The following is a 24,887-nucleotide window of genomic DNA, read 5'->3' on the forward strand; positions in this document are numbered from 1 at the left end:
TTGACTATATTTTTAGGTACTTATTTTATTCTTTTCAGATTAGACACCAAAATGCCTAAGCGTAAATGCCTATTTAACAGTGATTTGGAAAGTAAGTTCCCGATGTTTAAAAAAGGAAAACATGAGTTTAAAAAATGCACACAAGTAGATAAACAACGTATGCACGACTACAGAAATAGGGAAAACCGTGTGTTAGAGAGAGAGCAGCGAGACAATGTGTAAGAGAGAGAGAGAGAGACTTCGTTATATATTCGTTGCGATGATAACAGCGGGAGCGCTGATATACCAGGTAGGTTAAAAGTCTTTGGGTTTTAAAAAATTATATATACCATTATTATTCGCTAATCTTGTAACATAAAAGTATAACGTATAAATAAAAAGAGATTTTTGTCAATGTAAGGTATCACGCACGTAATCGAGACAGATTCGTTGCGATGATATACCAGGTCGGTTAAAAGTCTTTGGGTTTTAAAAAATTATATATACCATTATTATTCGCTAATCTTGTAACATAAAAGTATAACGACTACAGAAATAGGGAAAACCGTGTGTTAGAGAGAGAGAGAGCAGCGAGACAATGTGTAAGAGAGAGAGAGAGACTTCGTTTTTGCGCATGCGTAAAGTTTCGTTGCGATGAGCGGGAGCGCTGATATACCAGGTCGGTTAAAAGTCTTTGGGTTTTTTAAAAATTATATATTCCGTTATTAATGTGATTGGAAATTAGTTTTTTGAGGATAGCAGAAGAGTGAAGATCATGTTAATCATTATATTAGCTGCAGTACTATGTCCAGTACTATGCGTTGTCGACCAACAGTATGCTATGAAGTATTTACACCGGTTCGGGTACGCAAATGAAAATGATTTGACTAAACTTGAGGATTATTTGTTGAGTTTTCAAGAAAGATATAATATCCCTGCAACGGGAGAATTAGATGAAAATACAATTCAACTTCTAAATAGACCAAGATGTAATGTGAGTGAAGCAGCTTCCGACGATGATCATTCTTTTAGAGTTAAATCAAAATGGACAAAATTTGATTTGAAATGGTATTTCCCTCAGGCAACTCCAGAATATCTTAAAGTAACCAAAAAGGCTTTTGAAGTGTGGAGTAATAGTTCAAAGTTTAAATTTGAATTAATACACAAAATACGGCCTTATGCTCCCGATATATCTATTACAGTTGTACGGGGAAAGCACTATTTTCGAGCAAATTGCCAAGGTAGAGGTGAGTGCTCCAGTACATTTGATGGGCCCAGAAAGGTGTTGGCACATGCTTATTTCCCAAAAGGCAACAGTTGTATAGAGCTTCATATTGATGCTGATGAGAAGTGGGATTTAAGTTTGGATGGATCAAGTTCAGAAGATCAGACTAGCCTACTTATGGTATTAATTCATGAAATTGGGCATATTTTAGGAATTGCTCACAGTGATATTGAGACAGCAATAATGTATCCATGGTATCAATTCAACATTGCTCCTAAATTAGATGAGAATGATAAAATGGCCCTTGAAGCTCTTTATGGGCCAATCAATACATATGTAAATAATCCTTTCAAACCCACATCAGCGCTGCCACCGACTACAAAGACACTTGCACATCAACCAAATGAACCGGATAAAAATTTATGCGACATAATACCGGAGTATATGTTCATTGCCATGGCTGGTGAATTTGAAAATTACCATTTATATATTATTAATGAAAATTCCCTATGGAAAATTGATTTGAATTCGAAACTTATTCCCTCGCAACCAGAAATACTCGATGATTATTTACCTGAAGAAGTGGGTCCCATAATTCACATTTTTCAAAGTTCTTCAGATAATTTAATAGCAGTCAATGACCGTAAATACTATGTAGCAGATTTTCCCGCTCTACAAATACTTGAGGAAAATAATTTAATTATACCTAAGAATTCTCAAATAAACACAATGTTTCAAAGCAATCATGGGAAAATATATGTATTTTATAATAACAGTAATTATATTGAATTTGACAAGAACTTGAAAACTGTTCGGAATAGAGGACAAATAAAAGATATTTTCCCTGGACTACCCACAGATGTTACAGGAGCATTCCAGTACATTGACGGACACATGTACTTTTTCAAAAACACCACATACTACAAATATAATGAGTTTACCAAAAAACTTGTTGCAGCCGGACCCTTTAATTGGAACGTGTTCGATATTCCATGTCCAAATGGAGACCTTTTAAATCATCTCAAAATTTTATTAACAAAAATAATTTCTTTTTATCAATGATGTTGTATATTTTGAAATAAACTCTTATTAAAATTTTTTTCGGGAAAATTCCCGAACGCCAATCTTAAGATAACTTTTACCTATTAATAAGAAATTTTTTGATAACGCAGGAAATTGATAAGAATAATCGGAAACCATATGGACCACATTTACAGGAAATTACCAAATTACAAAATTGTCGCAAATAAAATATTTTTTCTAGAACATTCTATCACAATCGTATGGAGATAGTGACATGAGTATAAATAAGATTTTGCATTGTATTGGAGTCGGTCTCTTCCACTGCCAGCAAGAGAAAAACCAGCTCTGAAGAACAAATACTAGTATCTGTTAAAAAATTGTGCCTTAACAAAAAAAATGTAAGTATTTTTTTTTTCTTGTGGGTTACGCGCTCTCTCTCTCTCTTTTCAGATGGATTTAAAAAAAATTAACGCAACGTCTCTAATTACAGAGAGAAAACCAATAACAAAAATACAAGATCTACCTTTGAATACTCTGAGGGCTATAAAGAAGGCAAAAATAGTCAATTCCAAATTCGGAGAATCAGTTTTATTGGATTTAGATACTGAAGTAGTGTTTTTACCGCAAAGAGTCACAAGTGTCTACAAACCAGTCATTGAAGAATTTGAAAAGGAAAAATACGGAATTATATTCAAGGGATTAGTGGATGTTGGAAAAAATCAACGGCTAGCGTCATTTGAAATTGAGGAACTATAGACGTGCCTAAGACACAGAGAGAGAGAGAGAGAGAGAGAGAGAGAGAGAGAGAGAGAGAGAGAGGTGAGTACCATGAATATTGTAAAAAAATCTGAAAATTTACTGCAAGTCATTAAAAATGTCAGAAAAATATTGTTTGATAAGATAACGGATAGAGATGTGGAAATTTGGTTGAATCGATTGAAAAAACAAATTAAAGTATGTAATTTGACAATTAAAAAAGGAGGACTGCATGTAGGTACAATTAGGAAATTACAAACATACATAGGACATTTCAAACATTTTAAACAACTTATATCAAATAGGAATATAGGTATGGGGCTGAATAATAAACTGAAAAATAGGGTTAAATGGGAAAATGTAGCTTCTGCATTTACAAGAAGAATTAAAACCGGACTTATAGTAAATTTATATCATAAGGACTTAACGCAATTTTTAAATGATTGTCAAATAATTTTTAAAAATAAAATAAGGGAAATTTTTAGGAAAAAATATTCTGTTGTTAAAGTTTATGTTTGTTTTTGTGGAGAGTTCATTAAAAAATCTGGTGAAAATGAAATTTCTAGTTTCCATTATTTTATGACTAAAAATTCTATTATCGATTTATCGACCGATATAGAGCGATGGTTTTTCGAGAACGTCAAAGATAAAATTAATTTTAAATTATCAGAATTTCAAGAGAGGGACTCTGGTTTTGCATTAAGTAAAATTATTTCTTTAGAAGTAAATATCAATAAATTTGAAATTGGAAACGGCTCATCTTATATTAAACTTCCAGAACGTATTCAAAAAAAGCAAGCATAAACATTAAAAATTCTGACCAAGCATGTTTTTATTGGTCAATTGTTAGTGCTTTGTACCCAACCAAAAATAATAAAGAACTCATATCCATATTATAGCACAGTCTTGAATACACAAGACTTGGAAGCTCCGATGCCCCTGCATCAAATTTCAAAGTTTGAAAAATCTAATAACATTTCCGTCATTGTCTATGCCTTGGATTTAATTGAAATAAATAATAAAAAACCATTTTACAAAGTATATCCAGTAAGACTTGCTAAATCAATACACGAGAAACATGTAAATCTTTTATTAATTCAAAATACATATTTTCCAAAGCTAAACGATTATGAAGCACCTCCTATAGATAATGACAATTCAGAAATCACATATCACTACTGCTGCATCAAAGATTTGTCACGTTTAATTAATAGTCAGTTAAGTAAAACTACATATAAAAAATTTATTTGCAATCGCTGCATAAATTATTTCAGTAGTGAAAGTAAATTGAATGTCCACTTGAAATTATGCTCTGAATTAAATAATTATAAAATGTCTTTTCCAAAATATGAATCTGTTAGTTTTAGAAATTATATATATAAACAAACTACGCCTTTTGTAGTTTATGCCGACTTTGAGTGCATGCTAGAACAATTTACAGATAAGACACAGCTTCATAATAAGACAAATAAATATCAAAAACATATAGCATATAGTGCTGGTTACTATGTAAAATGTAGCTACAACGAAGACTTGAGTTTTTTCAAGAGCTACAGAGGTAGAGATTGCATGGATTGGTTTGCAAATGAATTATCGAATTTAGCTGAAAGTATTAAATCAGAAATTAAAACTATTACACCTATGGAAGAAAAACCAGATTTACGTGTGGCAACAATGTGTCACATATGTGAAAAGGGTTTTTCCTCTACAGATATCATTGTTAGAGATCACGATCATTTTACGGGGAAGTTTAGAAATTTTGCACATCAAGCATGCAATTTAAATTTCAAAAAACTGTTTGTTGTACCTACAGTTTTCCATAACTTAAGTAACTACGATAGCCATTTCATCATTTCGGAATTAAGTAAAAGAGGAAACATTTACACTTAACGATTCAGATACAAATATAAAATTTCGATTCATAGATTCACTGAGGTTTTTGGGTGCTTCCTTGGAAGAATTGGCTGCTACATTGAATGATAATGATTTAAAAATTTCCAAAAGAGAATTTAGTAATTTAAGTGTCGAACAATTTAAATTAATAGCCAAAAAAGGGGTTTTCTGTTACGATTTTATAGATAGTTGGGAAAAATTAAATACTTGTGAACTACCACCAATAGAGGCATTTTATAATAAATTGGAGGATAAAAACATCAGTATTGAGAAGTATTCTCATGCTCATGCAGTGTGGAAATCATTTGATATTGAAAATTTGGGTCAGTATTCTGATCTGTACTTAAAGACCGATGTTTTACTTTTATCAGATGTTTTCGAACAATTTCGAAGAAAATGTTCAATTACTTATGGTTTAGACCCTGCATGGTACTATACAATGCCTGGATATACTTGGGACTGTATGTTGAAATATGTAGGATGTAAATTAGAGTTATTGCATGACGTAGACATGATCATGTTTATCGAGAAAGCAATTCGAGGAGGAATTTCAGTTTGTAGCAGTAGATTATCGAATGCTAACAATAAGTACATGCCTGAATATGATTCTACAAAACCCTCAAAGTACTTACTCTACCTGGACGTCAATAATTTATACGGGTGGGCTATGTGTGAACCATTACCATACGGAGGATTTGAATGGTTAGATAATGAAAATTTTGTCTGTGGCAGATAATTCTTCCGTAGGATATATATTACAAGTAGACTTGGAGTATCCACATGAATTACATGATCTTCACAGAGATTTTCCATTTGCTCCCGAACACCGCAAGCCTGTAGGCTCAAATTATTCCAAATTAATGACAACGCTTTATTGTAAAAAAGAATACACAGTTCACTATCGTAATTTAAAACAAATGTTAGCCAACGGTTTGAAAATTAAAAAGATACATAAAATTCTGAAATTCAATCAATCTGCATGGCTGCGGCCCTATATCGAACTAAATACTCGTTTGAGGGCTGCAGCTACCAATGACTTTGAGAAAAATTTATATAAATTGGCAAATAATGCTGTGTTTGGAAAGACGATAGAAAATATACGGAAGCACCGAATTGTAAAACTTGTTAAAAACTGGAATGGTCGATACGGCGCCAAAAATTTGATATCTAGTGTTAGGTTTCATAGTCGAACAGTTTTTAATGAAAACCTAATTGCAGTAGAACTCACTAAATCAGAATTGGTTTTCAATAAGCCTCTTTATGTTGGTATGACAGTTTTGGATTTATCGAAGCTGTGTATGTATTAATTCCATTATGATTACATGATTCCGAAATTGGGTATTGATAGATGTAAATTAATGTACATGGACACAGACAGTGTATGAGCTCATCTGTGATGATGCATATGAGGAGGTGCTAAAAGCTGATTTAACAAAATTCTATACTTCAGATTACCCCATCAATAATAACTATAATATTCCACAGGTAAATAAAAAAGTTCTGGGTGTTATGAAAGATGAAAACAAAGGCCAAATTATGACTCATTTTGCAGGCTTGAGGTATAAAATGTATTCTTTTAAAGTTCAATCAGGTGCAATAGTAAAAAAGGCAAAAGGAGTTCGATATAATGTAGTAAAAAACAAAATAAATTTTGAAGATTATGTAAACTGTTTAAATGATTTCAAAGAAAAAAATATTACTCAACGCTGTATTAGGTCATATGCTCATAACGTATATAGCATAGAACAGACAAAAATTGCGCTAAGTCCTCATGACGATAAAAGATATTTGATTACCAATAGTTATGATACGCTGCCGTGGGGTCATTATAGTATTCCAGACTTACTCTCTTGTAGATAATGAACTCCTCAACATTAATGGAATTATGCATCATAAAAATTTGTGAAACGATAAAGTCAGCAGCCGATTTCGCAGAGCAATCCCCTCTTCCTCGGAAATTGACCGAAAAAATTGTGAAAAAATTTCCTGTTTACAAATGGAATGCGATGATAAAAGAGGCTGAGAGTAATCCAAATTCTTCATCCATTGGAATAGAATATATTGACTATAATAAAGAAATACCGTTATATTTAAGAAACACTATATTAAGTAAAACAAATTGGGGAGATATGTTTGAAGAATCTACTTACTGCGTATGGTCTAGCTTCCACAATATCGTATAAATGTTTGTAAATCTTGTTATTTTGTATTTAGAACGGTCCATAAATATTTAAAAAAGAACATTTTTGTTAATTATGATCACTGTCATGAAGTATTTGATGGTGACGAAATTGTTGAATGTGTATATCAAGAAATGTCCTATTGGTGTCAGAGTTGTTTTAACAGTCTTATTCATGATAAAATCACATGAGTCCTGTATTAATAATTTACATGAGATGCGTAGAAATAATCGTTTTGATGATTCTGATATAGACAGTGACATTGATACTTTTGAGGCCGCTATGCAGTAAAAACAATATTCATGGAATGTATCTCTCTCTCTCTCATAAATGTAGAATATTATCGTTTTCTTATTATAAAATTATTCCTGTGTTTTTGCGGTATTATGAACGGTGGCGGTTCATAATGCCACATCAAAAAATATCTGTTTTATCATAGTTTTTTTTAGTATGCGTTTTAGGTGATTTATATGAGCGTTGTTAGTGTTAGACATAAGTCTGTGCCCAACAGGGCTTTATTAGAAATGTATTTTTATTTTTTTCTTTCCACTGGTCATTGTGATGTCATCCTTCATGTATAGTGTTATACTATGACAGTCACGAGAGTAATAAAGAGTTTCAGCGATAATGTGAGCTTTTATTTAAGAAAAGCAGTAAAAAACAATATTCATGGAATGTATCTCTCTCTCATAAAAGTAGAATATTGTCGTTTTCTTATAATAAAATTATTTTTAAAATTCTTGTGTTTTTGTTAGTTTCCAATATATCTTTATGTAATAGCAGTAAAACAATATTCATGAAATGTATCTCTCTTGTCGTTGCGTCAAACGTCACATCGTTACGTCAAACGTCACGTCGTTATGTCAAACGTCACGTCGTTAAGTCAAACGTCAAGTGCTGCGTCAAACGATCATCAAACGTGTCTACGTATGAGAATGTTCTCTTTCGTAATATGTCTTCAGAAGAGTACAGACGTCGAATTGAAGAGTTTATTAATAGCATTGGTGAATTAAAGAAAGATATTGCTTTCTATGGAGATAAAAGTGAGGTTATGAAACAAATGCAGAATCTTAGTTTATTTGATAAGAAAGTGACGTGGAGCAGTCTTCACTGGGGGGTGCCTGAAGAGGTCCATCAGTTGGCCCGTAGACTGCCGCAAACTACTTATCCGTTAAAACGTATTCAACCTACACCATGTTCAACAGAACAGAAGGGGATATAAAAAATGAAATTAATTCTGTTTTTGCTATGTCATGTGTAATATTAGTGGCTGTATTTGTTTTAATTTTAAAAATTATTTTGAAAATTGTAAAACGAAAATTCCAATCTTCATGTAATATAAAAGTTGATGAATATACAGAGTGTTTCAATAAAACCCATATTTTAAAAAAAACTTTATTTATAATGGTAATACAGTATTTAAAAACCAGTGACGGAGACGTTGTACATTTCTTTCAGTACATGAAAATAGTCCAAATGCGTGATAGGGGTTTGGATCTTGAGCAAAGTTTCCAGTTTCCCAGGGTGTACCATCAAATTTGCAAACGTCAATAATATGTGGAAAAATACCGAAAATGTGACATTTCTTTTGCAGAAACTCGAATTTTTGTTGTCCTCGAAGGTAAATCTAGTCTGCGACATACAATAACTTGCTTTCTAATATTTCATTTACTTTAGAATATTCTACATCTCCTGAAGAGTATCGAATGCCGTGTACATTTCTTTCTAAGTATGATGTGGTCTTTTTGTCCTCGTTACTTAATGTAGAAAATGGTTGCGGTGGTAAAAATATGTAATGTGAACTTTTGAAGCCAATTTCTATGGTGAGCTCTTTGGCAACGAAAAGACCGTCTACGACAAAACCTTGAATGTCTACAAAAGCTACTCTCATGTTGACGTCTGCTCGAACACTAACTCACAACATCTAGTTCAAGCTTTTAACAATTTCGGTGAGGGGGAAGTATTCCATTACACAATCGTGAATTATGATGCAATAGACTTTGGTATTTTCGGGAAAACCTATGTTTGCTTCAATGTCAAGTTTCACATCGACTGTGGATGCCTTCATGCTTTCCTCCTGTTTTGAACAATCGATAACAAACAATGCTCGTTTCTTGAAAGAAGAATAATCCAGCAGGGGGCGCTTCTGTGTGGAGTTTGCGTAGTTGGGATAGAATTCAGTATAGTTAAAATAGGCTTCATTGTAATCATTTTTAGCGAAATCCAATTGCATTCTTTCATTGGGCCAATAATCACCATTAAGTGACAGTCTTATACTTTGTACGTCGGCATTGTCAAATAAAGTCGGGTCAGCTGTACTCAAGTTACGTTTGCCGGTTTGAAAGAAAACAATAACAAAACGAGGTCTTTCAACTGAAGTGGATGTCTTGACAGCCCAAACTTCATGTCTTGCTCCTTTAGTAATTGAGGGTAATTCGTGTAACTCCCACTTCCTAAATGGAATAACTATAGGTTGATCTTTTTGAATGGATTTCATGAGATTTAATTTTATGTCGTCATTAGGAAAGATATGTTTAACTTTTAGCTCAACGCGTGTAATGTTTATTTTAGCTGTTGTAGTGGAGAGCATTCCAGAGACATTCTTCTCAGTAATATATAAGCAATCATTATCATTTCGTGCCCGAACTAGTCGTATTGTTTGACGCCCACATGTAATAATTGAATAATCGTTGAAAATGCTGAAAATATGTTTGAGAGGTATTTGAAGGTTGAAGGACTTGTCGCTAACATTCAGAATAGGATCTTTCGGGTAATTCCAGCCGGCTATAGCCATATGATTGGAATCTTCTTGGTTATAACAAGTCATAGCACGTACGGCACTCACTATTCCAGGATCCCGAACTGTTTCCATTTCCCTGGCACTTTCACTGTACGTACATGAATCGAATAGAAAGGCTCCAACATTATTTGCTAATTTTACGTCACCAGCTCCGTGTATTTCAAGCGAACCTTTAATGCACAACAAAGTTTCGCTCATTGCAAAGAACGAATCAACCTGATTAATGCTAAACTCCACAATGTCACTGCAATTGAATGACTTTATAAATGGAGCATAGGTTCTGTATTCAGCCTTTCGAATTGAATCGTCAAACATCGGCTTACGGTAGATATCAAACATTGGAGGCATGTTGTCGTTTTGGCGTTGATGTTTTCCATACATTGTTGTCATTTTTCAATTTAAAACCCAACGATTACAGAACCAATTTGTTTGCGAACGTGAGTTGCTTCAGCTTTGATGGTAGCTTATCTAATGAAGTTGAATGCTCTGTAGACTGTCTTTTATGATTTATTATTAGTCCCATTTGCTTCGCGCGCTCTAAGCTCCAACACCAACGTACTTAGTTCTCCACGAAAGTTTACAGACTGACCGTCTTGGTCTAAAGCGATGACGGTGATATTGGTTATTTCACGTTGTGGTATAACAGGTAAATAGAGCAAATTATGAGGAATTTCGTCTATGGAATATCCTAGATCCACTTGTATGACGAATTCGTATATAGTATGAGCAGGTTTGTTTGCATCGAAGGCTCCAGTGGTAATGTTACAATCAAAGCGAATACTAGATACTTTAATGATTTTGACGGGGAGATCTGACGAGTGTATTTTGTTTGCGTCGAGTATTTTCGGTGAAAAACCCAAAATTCTCCCAAGACTATTATCTTCTTTGAATGAAATTTTGTATTTACTGGAAATTTCACATTTCAACGTATTGTGATTGGGTTTTAGTGAAAATATACCCTCTGGTCTAGTTGAATTGTCCACAACCAATTTATCTCGTATAAACGCTTCAAGATCGGCAATTTCGTAACATCCTGTGGGAAAATCAAAACTTTGAAGCTTGCCCTTGGTATCGTAGTAGTAAAACTTACAATTTTCAATGTTTGGTATACTGTGATAAGAATGAAAAGATCGCAAAGCTATTTCGTAATCATTATTCGGATCGAGCACAATAGGCGTAGTAAGTTGAAAGGTAAATTCATGATTGATGCTGTTTACTCTCAGCAACTGTGACATGGTGACTAATGGAATTCGGGTGATGTTTGAATTTAAATAATACTACTTGTTTATTCTATTTATTGTTACAAAGAAAACAAGTGGCTTGAGAACTCGGAGGACCATCACAATGTGTTGTCCAATCAGGTCGGTTGTAATGGATGAAACAAGGTAGTCGTATTTGTAGTTCAAAATTTCCTCGATATTCATTGGGAAGTTTATGCCACATATCCAACAATTCCCAAGGTCTTACACACTCTATTAGATGTTCAATGGGAAAGTGCTTTAGTTCTTCGGCAGTAAAACTATTCAATGTTTTTCCATGGTAGATATGTTGTAGTAATAGTTCTACGCTCCTCATTGTTGCTGTAGAAATTTCAAACACAAATGTCCGCAATTTATTTGATTGTAGTTTTGATATTGGGTATTGTTGTAGAAAATTCTCGCACTCTTTCCCCCCAGATATTCAACAACTTCTTTCGGCGGCTTCAAATTACCAAATGAATCAAAATACTCTACATCGTTGTTTATCTTTCTGTAAGCCACCCAATGACTCCCACTATTCTTAGAGACATCTAAATTAACCACTGCGCATTCTTGTCTTCGAGGCCCCGTCTTTGGGGAGGGTGTCTCGCATGAAAACTCCTCGAAAATGTGGTATTTTAAGTAATTTTGCATAATGCGCAATGTCAAAGTCAGATAGTGCGTGATTGGGTAGCTTTATTAGTTTTTTTTTTGTTTTTTTAAATACAATCCAAATCCACCTTTTGAATACTTTTTCAAGTATAGGCCAGATCCTACATGTTCCATAGCCTTATTATGACGTACATCTTCCTCCAATTTCTTTTGCGCATGCTTAGCATCAATGACGGTTTTTGCAATCCCAGCAGCACCACCTGACAAAGCTCCAAGTGCCGAAAGACCGGCAAACAAAGGAATAAGTGGTAGGAAACCTCCGGATTTCGCTACAAGTATTACTCGAGGAACCTCGACTTCTTTTTTGCCACCAAATTCTTTAATAAGTGCTTTGGCTGCTCGTAAGGCAAACGTTGCGGTGTCTTTCAAAGATGTTCCTCTCTTCAATGACTTTCCCACTTTCAGAATAACATCTCGATGCAAGGAACGACGTTTGCGACGACGACGACAACCCATTCCCAGCTTTCTTTTCACCTTCATTCCGCCTGTTACAAGTAATGCAGCAGCTTTCTCTCCCAGTGAAGCGTCTTTTGATTTGACGCGTGCCCAAGCTTTACCTTCAAGTATGTGATCGGCTTTGTGTCGTTCTTCGAGAGACTTATTCTTCCAGTAAGAAATATCGTGTTGTTTACAAGCAGCGTCCAAGGGGTTGATGCCCGGATCTCCACGACCAAGACGTTTTTCCAATTTTGTACCAGCTAAAAAAAAAACAATTAATTTTTTCGGAAAAAATAGTCTTAGCGGTGGTTTACTTACGTCCACAGTACTGATAGCTAGGTAAGTGAAGTTCAATAGGTAGTTTATTGATGAGAGAATTCAAAATACCCTCTCCTTCAAACACCAACATTAAGACTGACACGCTTAATTGGTGACACCTATATTTAAAGAGTAGTACTACGAAAAACGACACACGCAATGAAAATAATTCAACAAGAGCAGACTATACCCATTGAAAATCTGGATTTCACCTCAACACCAACTGTTGGCAAACATGGTAAATTGTTGCCAAATTCTTTCCGTGCCATTATATGTGGCCCCAATGGGTGTGGTAAGACGAACGTCGTGCTGGCGCTCCTATTCAATCCAAATGGCGCGAAATTCAAAAATGTTTATGTCTATTCAAAATCGTTATTTCAACCAAAGTATCAATTGCTACAAGAAGTTATAGCGCAAGTCAAGGGTGTTGGGTATTTCCCATTTAAAGACAATGAGGAAATAATTAGTCCAGAGAAAGCTCGACCAAATTCCATCTTTTTATTCGATGACGTAGCCTGTGACGGTCAGCAGAAAATTCGTGAATACTACTCCATGTGTAGACATAAAGATATTGATGCTGCATATCTTTGTCAAACATACTCAAAAATACCGAAACAGCTTATTCGCGACAATTGTAATGTTATTGTGTTATTCAAGCAGGATGAGGTGAACTTGAAACATATATTCGACGAACACGTATCTCCAGACATGACGTTTGACACATTCAAAAATGTCTATTCAAAGTGTTGGTGTGATCGCTATGGTACTTTGGAAATTATGAAGGATTTTACCCTTAATGGTGGTAGGTATCGCAAAGGATTCGATAAATATATAAAATTGTAAGCTGCATCTTTAGTCCATACCAAAATGTCTGACGATAAGGTTGCTAATGCATTGCGCAAGAAAAAAGTGTCCGAACTTGCCAGATCGATTCGCAAAAAATACTTGTCGTTGAAATTAGGTAAATCAGAGCAAGATGAGTCTATTAATAAACTATTCAAGCCGATATCTAAACCACTTGAAGAAATTGTGCAATCCTCAAAGACATTACAAAAAACGATTACAAATTTAAATCCAAAAGAGGAAATAAAGAAGGAAGAACCACCTGATGATGTGTTTACACCTTTTCTCGAAACGGAACCGGTGGCCGAAACCGATGAATTCGGAAATATTACACGTTCTGAATCTCCAGAAGAGATGCGCCCCGAAATTTCCCAGGAAGCTATCGCAGACTATTTGGACCAATATCCAGCCATCAGTCATCAGTTCATTGAAGATTACTTCCAAAAAGATGATAAAATTGATAAAAATTATGGTCCGATATACAACGATGAAATCGGTTGGTCATTAGGCAAACGTCGAATTGCATTTGATGGAAAAACCGGTAATATAAACATAATACCTGAGAAAAACAAAGGAGGAAGATATGTAATTGGAACACCAGGCTTGTATGAGCTTCTATTTTACCGAGATCCCAGTTACAATGATCAAGATTTACAGAACTATAAAAATCTTTTGACAACAACTGAAGTTCATTTAGACACGTTAGATCGTCTTAAGGGGTCGAGTACTGAAAAATATCACTACATCATAAAACCTTTATTCAAAACAAAATCTCTAACGACGACGAATAGATCGTCGCAGGTATTGACTCGTCTAAAATCGATTCCTTCAGCAAAAGGAAAAGGCATCGATCGTTTAAGATATAATGATAAACCTATGGAGTATATTTATTGGGATGATGCGAATGAATTGGTGGAACGTTTGAAGTTGTTGATTGCTTCAAAAGAGGCAGGTAATACGTCACACGACAAAGAAATAGTAGCAATTATCAATGAACTCAAGGAGGCTGATATAATAGAATAATACAAGTTGAAACTTGTTCATTTTAATTATGCCAGTCGATAAATTCGGACATAGACTCAAACGTCCTATGCGCGTTTACCAGTGAAAATTACGTTTCCTCATACACAGGACGGTAATATTGATATTGAAAATATGAAAATTTGTAATGTTAAGAAACCGACAACAAATAGTAATGCTGCAACAAAAAAATATGTTGATGTGCAGTTGAATGACCTACGTGCTATCAACTCGCCATTAATTCAAGCACATGGTGTGGTGCTGCAGCAACAAGACCGTGATATAAAGGATTTAGCTGTAGGATTGAACGAAATGAGAAATGAGCTTCATAAGACGAAAATCCCCATATTACAGGCGCACATTACTAACTTACAAAATAAAACTAACGAAATTGATACATTTATTTCGCGAAATCCCCCTGTAGCAGCTAGGGATATGGCTACGAAGAAATACGTTGACGATTCAATTGTTGCAGCCAAAATATTTATTCGAAAAGAATTCACTGCTTCTATTAACATGTGTGTTGAGAGCATACGTGAGTTACAAAAAGAAATTACAGAAAATATCAGATCCGTCTCTGATATGAAAACTAACGTTTCGGGCATTGTAAACAATATTAAAGTTATGAATACGAATACTGTTAACCGCATTAACAGTCTGGAGCTGAAGCTAGCTGGTAGTACGTCATAATATGTATTCTAAAGAAAAAATTCATCTTGTAAACGAGCCCCACAAACCGATACGGAAAAAATTTCCTCGGAGACGCACTATTATTAAGGGTCTTGACGATCTTTGGCAAATGGACCTTGCGGAGATGAGGAATTTTGCATCACAAAATAGGAATCATAAAATTATACTGGTCGTCATTGATTGTTTTTCAAAGTTTGTGTGGACACGCCCACTAAAAACGAAGACCGGAGAGGAGATTACTCGGGCATTCTCGGACATTCTCGCTCACACTAGACGAAAACCAAAAAATCTGCAATCTGATCAGGGAAAGGAATTTTACAACAGCAAATTTCAAAATTTAATGAGAAAACACAACATAAATCATTATAGCGTATTTAGTACAATGAAAGCCTCTATGGCAGAGCGAGTTATAAGAACGCTAAAATCGAAACTCTACAAGTATTTCAGTTTAAATGGCACCTACAAATGGATTGATATTCTGCGTGAAATAACTCAAAACTATAACAATACAAAACATTCCACATCAAAATATAAACCTTCTCAAGTCAACAAATCCAACGAAAAATCTATTTTGAATTACACCTATAGTCATTTAAAGATAGCCGGTCCACGAAAATTTAAAGTTGGCGACATTGTGCGCATATCCAAGGCAAAGCATGTCTTTGAAAAAGGATATACACCCAATTGGACTACAGAACTATTCAAAATCACCAAAGTTAAAATTACCAATCCTGCTACGTATTTACTTGAAGACATGCAAGGTACACCAATCAGCGGCTGCTTCTATCATGAAGAACTACAGAAAACATCGAATCCAGACATTTACTTAGTTGAAAAGGTGCTCAGAAGAAAGGGTAACAAAATGTACGTCAAGTGGCTTGGTTTGGATAGCAAACACAACAGTTGGATAGAAAATATTGATATTGTATAGATTTTTTCCCCCCGGTTCGCCGCGCTAAAAAACCTTGAAAGAGCTATCTATAAATTGGAGTGAGCTTTGGATATCAAACTCAGTTTTAGCAACATGAGTTTCCAAGATAGTGGTATTGTCGACATCAAATCTGATTCGAGTAACTACAGTTCAGAGTTAGATAGAATATTGGAAAACTATGAGACTGCTGTCAAGTCTGAAAACAATTACCTGCTTTCAACACAGTATCCAATTTCGGGGTATGAAGTAAAATGTGGAATAAGCCCTGCAAGATCATTCACACCTGCTGTTATCTTATCTCAACATCTTAAGTTCAGCAAAATATCTTTCAGTACTTATGAATGGAATACCTTTATCTCAATTATGTCACAACAGATCTTTCTTCATACCGGAGACGAGTTCAAACCTGATTCATTACCATGTGGAGATTACTGTACCATCACCCCATTGAATTACGATGACAGTAAGGTAATTTTAGACAAGAAACATGGTGTTGAGTATTACATGGATGAAGAAGTATCGCAAATTTTAGAATTAAATAATTTAATTATACAAAGTATATCTGTGTTAGAAAATTTGAATTTTTGTGAATATTATTATAATGTTTTGGATTTCTGTAAAAATACCTTCTCCGAAAGTCCTTTACAAATTTTATACGCATTTTGTTCTATTACACCAAACGATATGTTACACAATGCTCTTAGAGAATTTGTATACTTTTATAAAGTTAAAGTTATCAATGATTTAAATAAATAATTATTATTGTTATTGTTGTTTTTTTTTATGTTACTTTTAAGTCACCCGGTATACGTTACTTTTAACTGTATTTCAGTAATAAGACGCTATCAGTTAACCGCAGATTTTTATATTACAAGATTAGCGCTCCCGCTGTTATCATCGCAACGAATCTGTCTCGATTACGTGCGTGATACCTTACATTGACAAAAATCTCTTTTTATTTATACGTTATACTTTTATGTTACAAGATTAGCGAATAATAATGGTATATATAATTTTTTAAAACCCAAAGACTTTTAACCGACCTGGTATATCAGCGCTACCGCTCATCGCAATGAAACTTTACGCATGCGCAAAAACGAAGTCTCTCTCTCTCTAACACATTGTCTCGCTGCTCTCTCTCTAACACACGGTTTTCCCTATTTGTATAGTCGTGCATACGTTGTTCATCTACTTATCAACGCCCCTGAATTTCTTTACTAAACTTTAGAAGAAAATATTCTTAAATAAAATATCCTAAGGATTGAATTACAACGTTAGATAGTCAACCAGAACGTTCATAGACGGATTTAGCAAAAAAAAATTACCAAACCTGAAATATAACTTTAAGGAAACCATTAATGTATCAAATACTCTGGATATCTGGGCAAAACATCAAGCATTTCTCAATCAAGCAGCGATTAGAGCTCTAAAATCTACTACTACCCTGCAATAGATTCCGGGACACACTGTATTAGAGGGTAACGATATAGATGACAGAATATCTAAAATAGTGGCAGACATACCCTTTATAGAACCTGAATCCGTCTGTGGTATCAGCTACAGAACAATAGAGAAACCGTTGAAGATGGACTGGATATTTGAATAAGAAAATTATCGAATTAATATCGCGTTGTTAATAATAATCCGATTCATCGCTTAGTGACTTTTTTTGCCAAACGAGAGATGCGAGATCACCAAAAAAAGCTGTCGGAGATTTTCGAAACCGTAGTTTTGGAATATTTGCTTCAGATAAGTTATAAAAAATTTTGATTAGATTGTCACGAAATAATCGAAAAGTTACTTTACATATCTACCCTGTAGTGAATTTTATATTTTATATTCGAATTTTTGTCATTTTCCAAGGTTTTACACTAATATTTATTCGTTTCCTAAAAATAATTCTTAACGTTAATGCAAAGTGATTTCGAAATCTAAATTTGTATTTACATTAGTTATCTCGATATCCGGAAAGCCACCATCCGAACTCCGGGAGTCCGTGGAGGATTTCAATATATTTATATGGCCTGTAGACTTTTATTCCATTTTTGGGGGAATCCATTTATTTTTATTAACATTTTTAGATCACGGAATCCGATTCAAACAGTGTCTAATTGAATCTGACGTTATAATAAGTATGTTGGATACAAATAATCAATTGTAAATAACAAAATGTTTTCTTGAGGTTATGTTAGTTAAATTTGACATTAACGTCGTTCGTTTGTCAAATATTGATATAAATTGAAAACCGATATGTCTAGGTTGAGAAAAGAGAAGCGTTGCTTTTGCGATGCAATTAAACCGGGTCCTTTGAGTTATAAAAGCAAAATTATGGAAAATTTGAGAAATAAGACACCCGCTACGGATAGTAATACCGATTGTAGTAGCGTCCTAATGAGTTCGAGCGCTCGAGATAATTCCAAACCAACACCCGAAGCTACCAAAGAAGAAAACTTCAAACAACGAAGAATGAAGAGATTTAAAATGCAATCTGACGGTGTTATTACATCTATTAATTGCGATAAGTCCGAAGATAATCAATTTTCTTATAAAAAAGACGGATCCCAAGCAGAACAGTGTCGTTACTATGACGTCAATTATAGGCCATTGGCGACCAATGGGGACGTCTAAAAAGACGTCTGAAATGACGTGATTATGACGGGTTAATATCACATCCTACAGACGTCAACTAATGACGTACCTAGTCCGGCTGGTGAGACGTCAAAATGACGTACTTACTTTTGACAAATGACGTATAAGTAGGATCAAAAATATAAAAAAATGCGTTCAAATTAATACCAGTTTATTACAAAATCTTAAAAAACTACATACTATTACACTTATAGAACATAAAAGTTGAAATAAGGAATTACTAATGATGCAATAATGAAAATGACAACCATTCCTGCTTGAAAGGAAAAACAATACATTTCGAAAAAACTTTGTGGCAGTGCAATAACTCGATATACTCTGATAAATTTTGGATGCGATAAACATAGAATTCTTTTGAGTCGACAGGGTATTTGTAAAATGAACGGTAATCCTGAAACCTCCTACCTAATATAAAAACTGCTCCATTATTATCCACTACTATATTTTCTATTTTGAAAACCAGTCCTTCTAAGGTAAGACAAAAACAATTTGCTTCTGAATATGATGCAATAGAAAAAATAAAATCTTTATAATGAAGCTTTTTATACTGCTTGCAAGAGAAATTTGGCGTTGGTCCTAAGAAATGGGACCTATTAGAGGAGATTCTCCATGATGATGAGATACATCAATTTTAGTCCAAAAAGATTCGTTGTCTCTCTTGTTAAAAGGTAAATTTTTGAAAATGACACGTCCCAAGTGTTCTCCAGAGTTGTCGCACGTTTCACAGGAACTATACCCTGAATGGGTCTTCACACATTTCAGATATGCGCGCGCAGGAGCATCGCAAACAAAGCTGTGAAATTTTACTTCATGGATATTATTATTAATTTCAATGCCCGTGGTAAGTAAGTTCGATAACTCAATTAAAAAATCTTCTAAAAACGCTGACAATAAATTTGGTTTGCCACTTCCTAAAAAAGAACCAACAACAAACGGCTCACTCTTAAAATTTTTTACAAGTGCTAAAATGGGCCAGAGATCATGTTTCTGACCATTTCTATAAATGGGCAGTCCATCTACATTAAATGAAATGTTGATAATGCTGTACTGAGAAATATTAGGCACTGACAATAACTTTAATTTTAAAGCGTTAACAAGTCCAAAATGACAATATTCGCCATTTAACAACGATTTTGTTTTCGTTTCTCTGGGCGTTTTCAGCAGCGTTCGACTGTCTAACGGTAACTCATTATGGTATGGATGCAAGATATGCAAGAGATGAGTAACTACTGTACGTCGAACGTACCTTGAAGCTGCCCAGTTTGACAATTTCGAATGCAAATCGCTAGGCGGCGGTTCATTAGGAAATAAATCGTTAGGGGGCACGTTACTGGAATAGGAAGTCAAATGGTTGTATAACGTCGCATCATTGAAGAGCAAATTTTCATTAGGCGAGTTTACATTAAAATCTAAATCTCTTGAGGAACAGGTGTCATTTTCACTTTCACACATTGAATCAGCAAAAAAAACGGAATTTGATGATTCATTGGAATCATTATTAACTATTAAAGATGTATTATAACAATTCTGACTCACAGGTGCTAAATTTGCTTCTGCCACCCAAACAGCACAGTGTCGTTATAATGACGTCAATTATTGGACATTATTAGTCGGCGACGTCGTAGACCAATAAGCGACGTCCATATGACGTGACATTTCAGATGTCATTTTGACGTCGTCTAGAGACGTCTTTCGTACGTTTGTTTTCGGTCGTTTTAAGTGCTTTTTAATCAACTATAAAAAAAATTAGAACGAAAGTTTATTACAAAAACTAAGCCCTATACGTGCTTTATAAAAAATTGTACATTTTAAATTGTTGTTTACCTAAAATTTGGATATAAATATAAATTCATTAATTAGCAATGAAAATACTAAACTGACGTTTTAAGTGGAAATGCAATTTGAATTTAAAGATGAAGTGAGAATGTTGTAATTAACAATTATTTAACTATTTTATTAGTAGGAAACAATTATTTTTAGCATCGATTCCTGTCGAGGCTGTCGACCAAGATTTAATTTTGGCGCGATTTTAATCGAAATGCCACGATACGATACGAGACGTGCAGGCGCATGCGTGCTGGACTGCTGGTGTGAACGCGTGTGCGCGTAATGGCGGACGACAGCAAAAAGTTGTTTGGCGGTTTGGTGGGTGTTCTGTACCACTTAATATGTATTTTACAATTTAAATTATGTGATTCCAGTCGGCATATCTATCGACTTTTGGAGGGAGAGATTTTACTGGACATACAAACCGCATTTTAAATTTTTTGTTCATTTATTCTCTTGCAACTAATTGGAATTTTTGTGGCAAACGAGGTGAGAAAAAGGCTTTTAAAAACTTAAACGTAAAGGATGTGATTATTGGTAAGTGTTTTCACTTGTAGGTGCATACTTATTATTAATCTGAAACAACATTTTTAGGTGCTGTAAGAAAAAGCTCCCCTCTAGTCAGTCAGAAAGAAATAGAAGATACCATCAAGGTGTGGTTGAAACATGCACCAGAGAAATTGAAAAAGCAGCAGCATGGCAACCCGTAAGAAAAAAAGTGTTGTTAGTCAAAGACAACTCTACAGAAGGGTGGCAGAAGCAAATTTAGCACCTGTGAGTCAGAATTGTTATAATACATCTTTAATAGTTAATAATGATTCCAATGAATCATCAAATTCCGTTTTTTTTTGCTGGTTCAATGTGTGAAAGTGAAAATGACACCTGTTCCTCAAGAGATTTAGATTTTAATGTAAACTCGCCTAATGAAAATTTGCTCTTCAATGATGCGACGTTATACAACCATTTGACTTCCTATTCCAGTAACGTGCCCCCTAACGATTTATTTTCTAATGAACCGCCGCCTAGCGATTTGCATTCGAAATTGTCAAACTGGGCAGCTTCAAGGTACGTTCGACGTACAGTAGTTACTCATCTCTTGCATTATCTCCACCATTTAAAATCGTTAGTTCAGTCTCCGAATAAACCGTTACAACAGATTAATAGACGCTTAAAAGAAATTGAAATGACAGTGTACGAAAAACATGACTCTACTTCACCTGATGATGAACACTTCTGTAAATGTGAATTGTCCCATTTCTTAGGACCAACGCCAAATTTCTCTTGCAAGCAGTATAAAAAGCTTCATTATAAAGATTTTATTTTTTCTATTGCATCATATTCAGAAGCAAATTGTTTTTGTCTTACCTTAGAAGGACTGGTTTTCAAAATAGAAAATGTAGTGGATAATAATGGAGCAGTTTTTATATTAGGTAGGAGGTTTCAGGATTACCGTTCATTTTACAAATACCCTGTCGACTCAAAAGAATTTATCCAAAATTTATCAGAGTATATCGAGTTATTGCACTGCCACAAAGTTTTTTCGAAATGTATTGTTTTTCCTTTCAAGCAGGAATGGTTGTCATTTTCATTATTGCATCATTAGTAATTCCTTATTTCAACTTTTATGTTCTATAAGTGTAATAGTATGTAGTTTTTTAAGATTTTGTAATAAACTGGTATTAATTTGAACGCATTTTTTTATATTTTTGATCCTACTTATACGTCATTTGTCAAAAGTAAGTACGTCATTTTGACGTCTCACCAGCCGGACTAGGTACGTCATTAGTTGACGTCTGTAGGATGTGACATTAACCCGTCATAATCACGTCATTTTAGACGTCTTTTTAGACGTCCCCATTGGTCGCCAATGGCCTATAATTGACGTCATAGTAACGACACTGTGCTGCTTGGGCACCCTTCTGTAGAGTTGTCTTTGACTAACAACACTTTTTTTCTTACGGGTTGCCATGCTGCTGCTTTTTCAATTTCTCTGGTGCATGTTTCAACCACACCTTGATGGTATCTTCTATTTCTTTCTGACTGACTAGAGGGGAGCTTTTTCTTACAGCACCTAAAAATGTTGTTTCAGATTAATAATAAGTATGCACCTACAAGTGAAAACACTTACCAATAATCACATCCTTTACGTTTAAGTTTTTAAAAGCCTTTTTCTCACCTCGTTTGCCACAAAAATTCCAATTAGTTGCAAGAGAATAAGTGAACAAAAAATTTAAAATCCGGTTTGTATGTCCAGTAAAATCTCTCCCTCCAAAAGTCGATAGATATGCCGACTGGAATCACATAATTTAAATTGTAAAATACATATTAAGTGGTACAGAACACCCACCAAAGCCAGGCAATTATTTTTTTCACTCAGGTATGTTTCCAATTTGGTAATATCCTCTTGAGAATTCAAAGGAAACTGTACGCCTATATCATCTGGTAAATCTGTATTACTGGCGTGATTGCCACTGCGATCTTGTTTTCGGATCAACTGCAAAATTTGATTGTTCTGTTCTCTAATGGTCTTCAATAAAGTGATTACATACGCCAAACAACTTTTTGCTGCCGTCCGCCATTACGCGCACACGCGTTCACACTAGCAGTCCAGCACGCATGCGCCTGCACGTCTCGTATCGTATCGTGGCATTTCGATTAAAAACGCGCCAAAATTAAATCTTGGTCGACAGCCTCGACAGGAATCGATGCTAAAAATAATTGTTTCCTACTAATAAAATAGTTAAATAATTGTTAATTACAACATTCTCACTTCATCTTTAAATTCAAATTGCATTTCCACTTAAAACGTCAGTTTAGTATTTTCATTGCTAATTAATGAATTTATATTTATATCCAAATTTTAGGTAAACAACAATTTAAAATGTACAATTTTTTATAAAGCACGTATAGGGCTTAGTTTTTGTAATAAACTTTCGTTCTAATTTTTTTTATAGTTGATTAAAAAGCACTTAAAAAGACCGAAAACAAACGTACGAAAGACGTCTCTAGACGACGTCAAAATGACATCTGAAATGTCACGTCATATGGACGTCGCTTATTGGTCTACGACGTCGCCGACTAATAATGTCCAATAATTGACGTCATTATAACGACACTGTGCTGCTTGGGATGTTACGGATAAAACTAAGAATAGCGAAAGAGTTTTGTTAATTGAAGCACAAAATATAGATATTCATAATCATTATTATACAATTTCATAAACCATTACGATTATTTGTATTTACTACCAACTCCGGTAGTTTCTTTTCAAGCCCTTTCCAAGGTAAGTTCATCTTCAAACTTAAGCTTATTTACCAATACCTTCCATTTGTACCTATCCATAAGTTAAATTTTGAGTTTTAAATTGGCATTCGTTTAAACTTAATAGCACACCAAAAGCCATTGGGATATAAAATGATGACGCGCAGTCATTACCATTACCATTACCAAATTACCCAAACAAAAAGAAAATAATTGACGTTTCTTGAACAGAAACGATTTTTCAAATGTCATAAATGTTCATTTGTAGATTATTTATACCTACGAACTTTTGCTTTGAGGTTAACTCAATAATTAAATCGCCGCGCGTTGTTCAACATGTTGAATTTCTCTGAGCAAAATTGAATCCTATTTTACAAATTATTTTTTATTTTAGTATTTTAACATTATGCTTAGATTTTATGTTTAAGGAAACTTAACATTTAGTTGAAAGATATTTTAGAAAAGGAAAAGTAAGTCCTACCTCTGTTTTATGACCCCGGACACATGGGTTACACAAAGGACTCTTTTTACTATTTGGAGTAATGCATATATTTTAGTAAAACATCTGTAATTTTACGATTCTTAAGGAGAGGCTTAGACCTCATTGTAAATATTTTATTATTAGTTTTTTAGTTAGTAGAAACCGACACTTTCAAGCGTGAGGACGCTTCTCGAAAACGTAGTCTTTTAAATAAAGACTTAATATATGAATGTTAACCACTGTGTATTTCATTTATAAATATAAAACCTAATAATCACGATTACCTATCCATAACTTTCAACAGGTTATGGGCCCAGTTAACGTGAATAATTAAATCGTGAAAATAGTGAACTTAAATAATAATTGTGATCGAAATCAAACTTGTAAAAGACTTGTTAGACATTCCACAATTAAGTGATAATTGTAGTGTGTATAAAAATATTTTAAATAGAAGATATATTAAGTGAATTATTTTATTGTGAGTGAATTGAGATAATTCGACACAATGACAAATTCGAACTTAAATTCGCAAAGAGGAATAACTCCTTTTAATGGACAGAATTATAGTATTTGGAAGAAGAGAGTGCGCCTACTATTGAAAGAGCACCATATACTCAGCATTATTGACGAAGAAATTCCTGTGTTTCCAAATGATAAATGGAA

General features: G+C 34.3%; 3 protein-coding genes across 4 annotated transcripts in view; 2 read left to right on the forward strand and 1 right to left on the reverse strand.

The window, feature by feature from the left end:
* The first annotated feature begins 373 nt into the window (after positions 1-373).
* The window catches only part of LOC130903051 (matrix metalloproteinase-16-like), an 80,948-nt gene continuing 56,434 nt past the window's right edge, over positions 374-24,887 (forward strand). The window contains exons 1-2 of one of the 2 annotated variants that reach the window (XM_057815316.1): positions 374-2,625; positions 2,678-2,743. In XM_057815316.1, coding sequence (XP_057671299.1) covers positions 755-2,266 — 1,512 coding nt within the window. In that variant the 5' untranslated portion in view covers positions 374-754 and the 3' untranslated portion in view covers positions 2,267-2,625; positions 2,678-2,743. Of the gene's footprint in view, positions 2,626-2,677; positions 2,744-24,887 lie in introns of those variants that run through there. The other variant, XM_057815317.1, reaches the window with a different exon arrangement.
* On the reverse strand, positions 8,981-10,246 carry LOC130902914 (uncharacterized). The gene has a single exon (XM_057815199.1). It carries the CDS (start codon positions 10,244-10,246, stop codon positions 8,981-8,983), a length of 1,266 nt encoding a protein of 421 aa, XP_057671182.1.
* Positions 20,634-22,171, forward strand: LOC130903052 (uncharacterized). The gene is made up of 3 exons (XM_057815318.1): positions 20,634-20,800; positions 20,857-21,019; positions 21,077-22,171. Exons 1-3 carry the CDS (start codon positions 20,765-20,767, stop codon positions 21,190-21,192), a joined length of 315 nt encoding a protein of 104 aa, XP_057671301.1. The 5' UTR covers positions 20,634-20,764; the 3' UTR covers positions 21,193-22,171.

The sequence above is a fragment of the Diorhabda carinulata genome, chromosome Y (assembly GCF_026250575.1).
Source record: "Diorhabda carinulata isolate Delta chromosome Y, icDioCari1.1, whole genome shotgun sequence".
NCBI lineage: Eukaryota > Metazoa > Arthropoda > Insecta > Coleoptera > Chrysomelidae > Diorhabda > Diorhabda carinulata.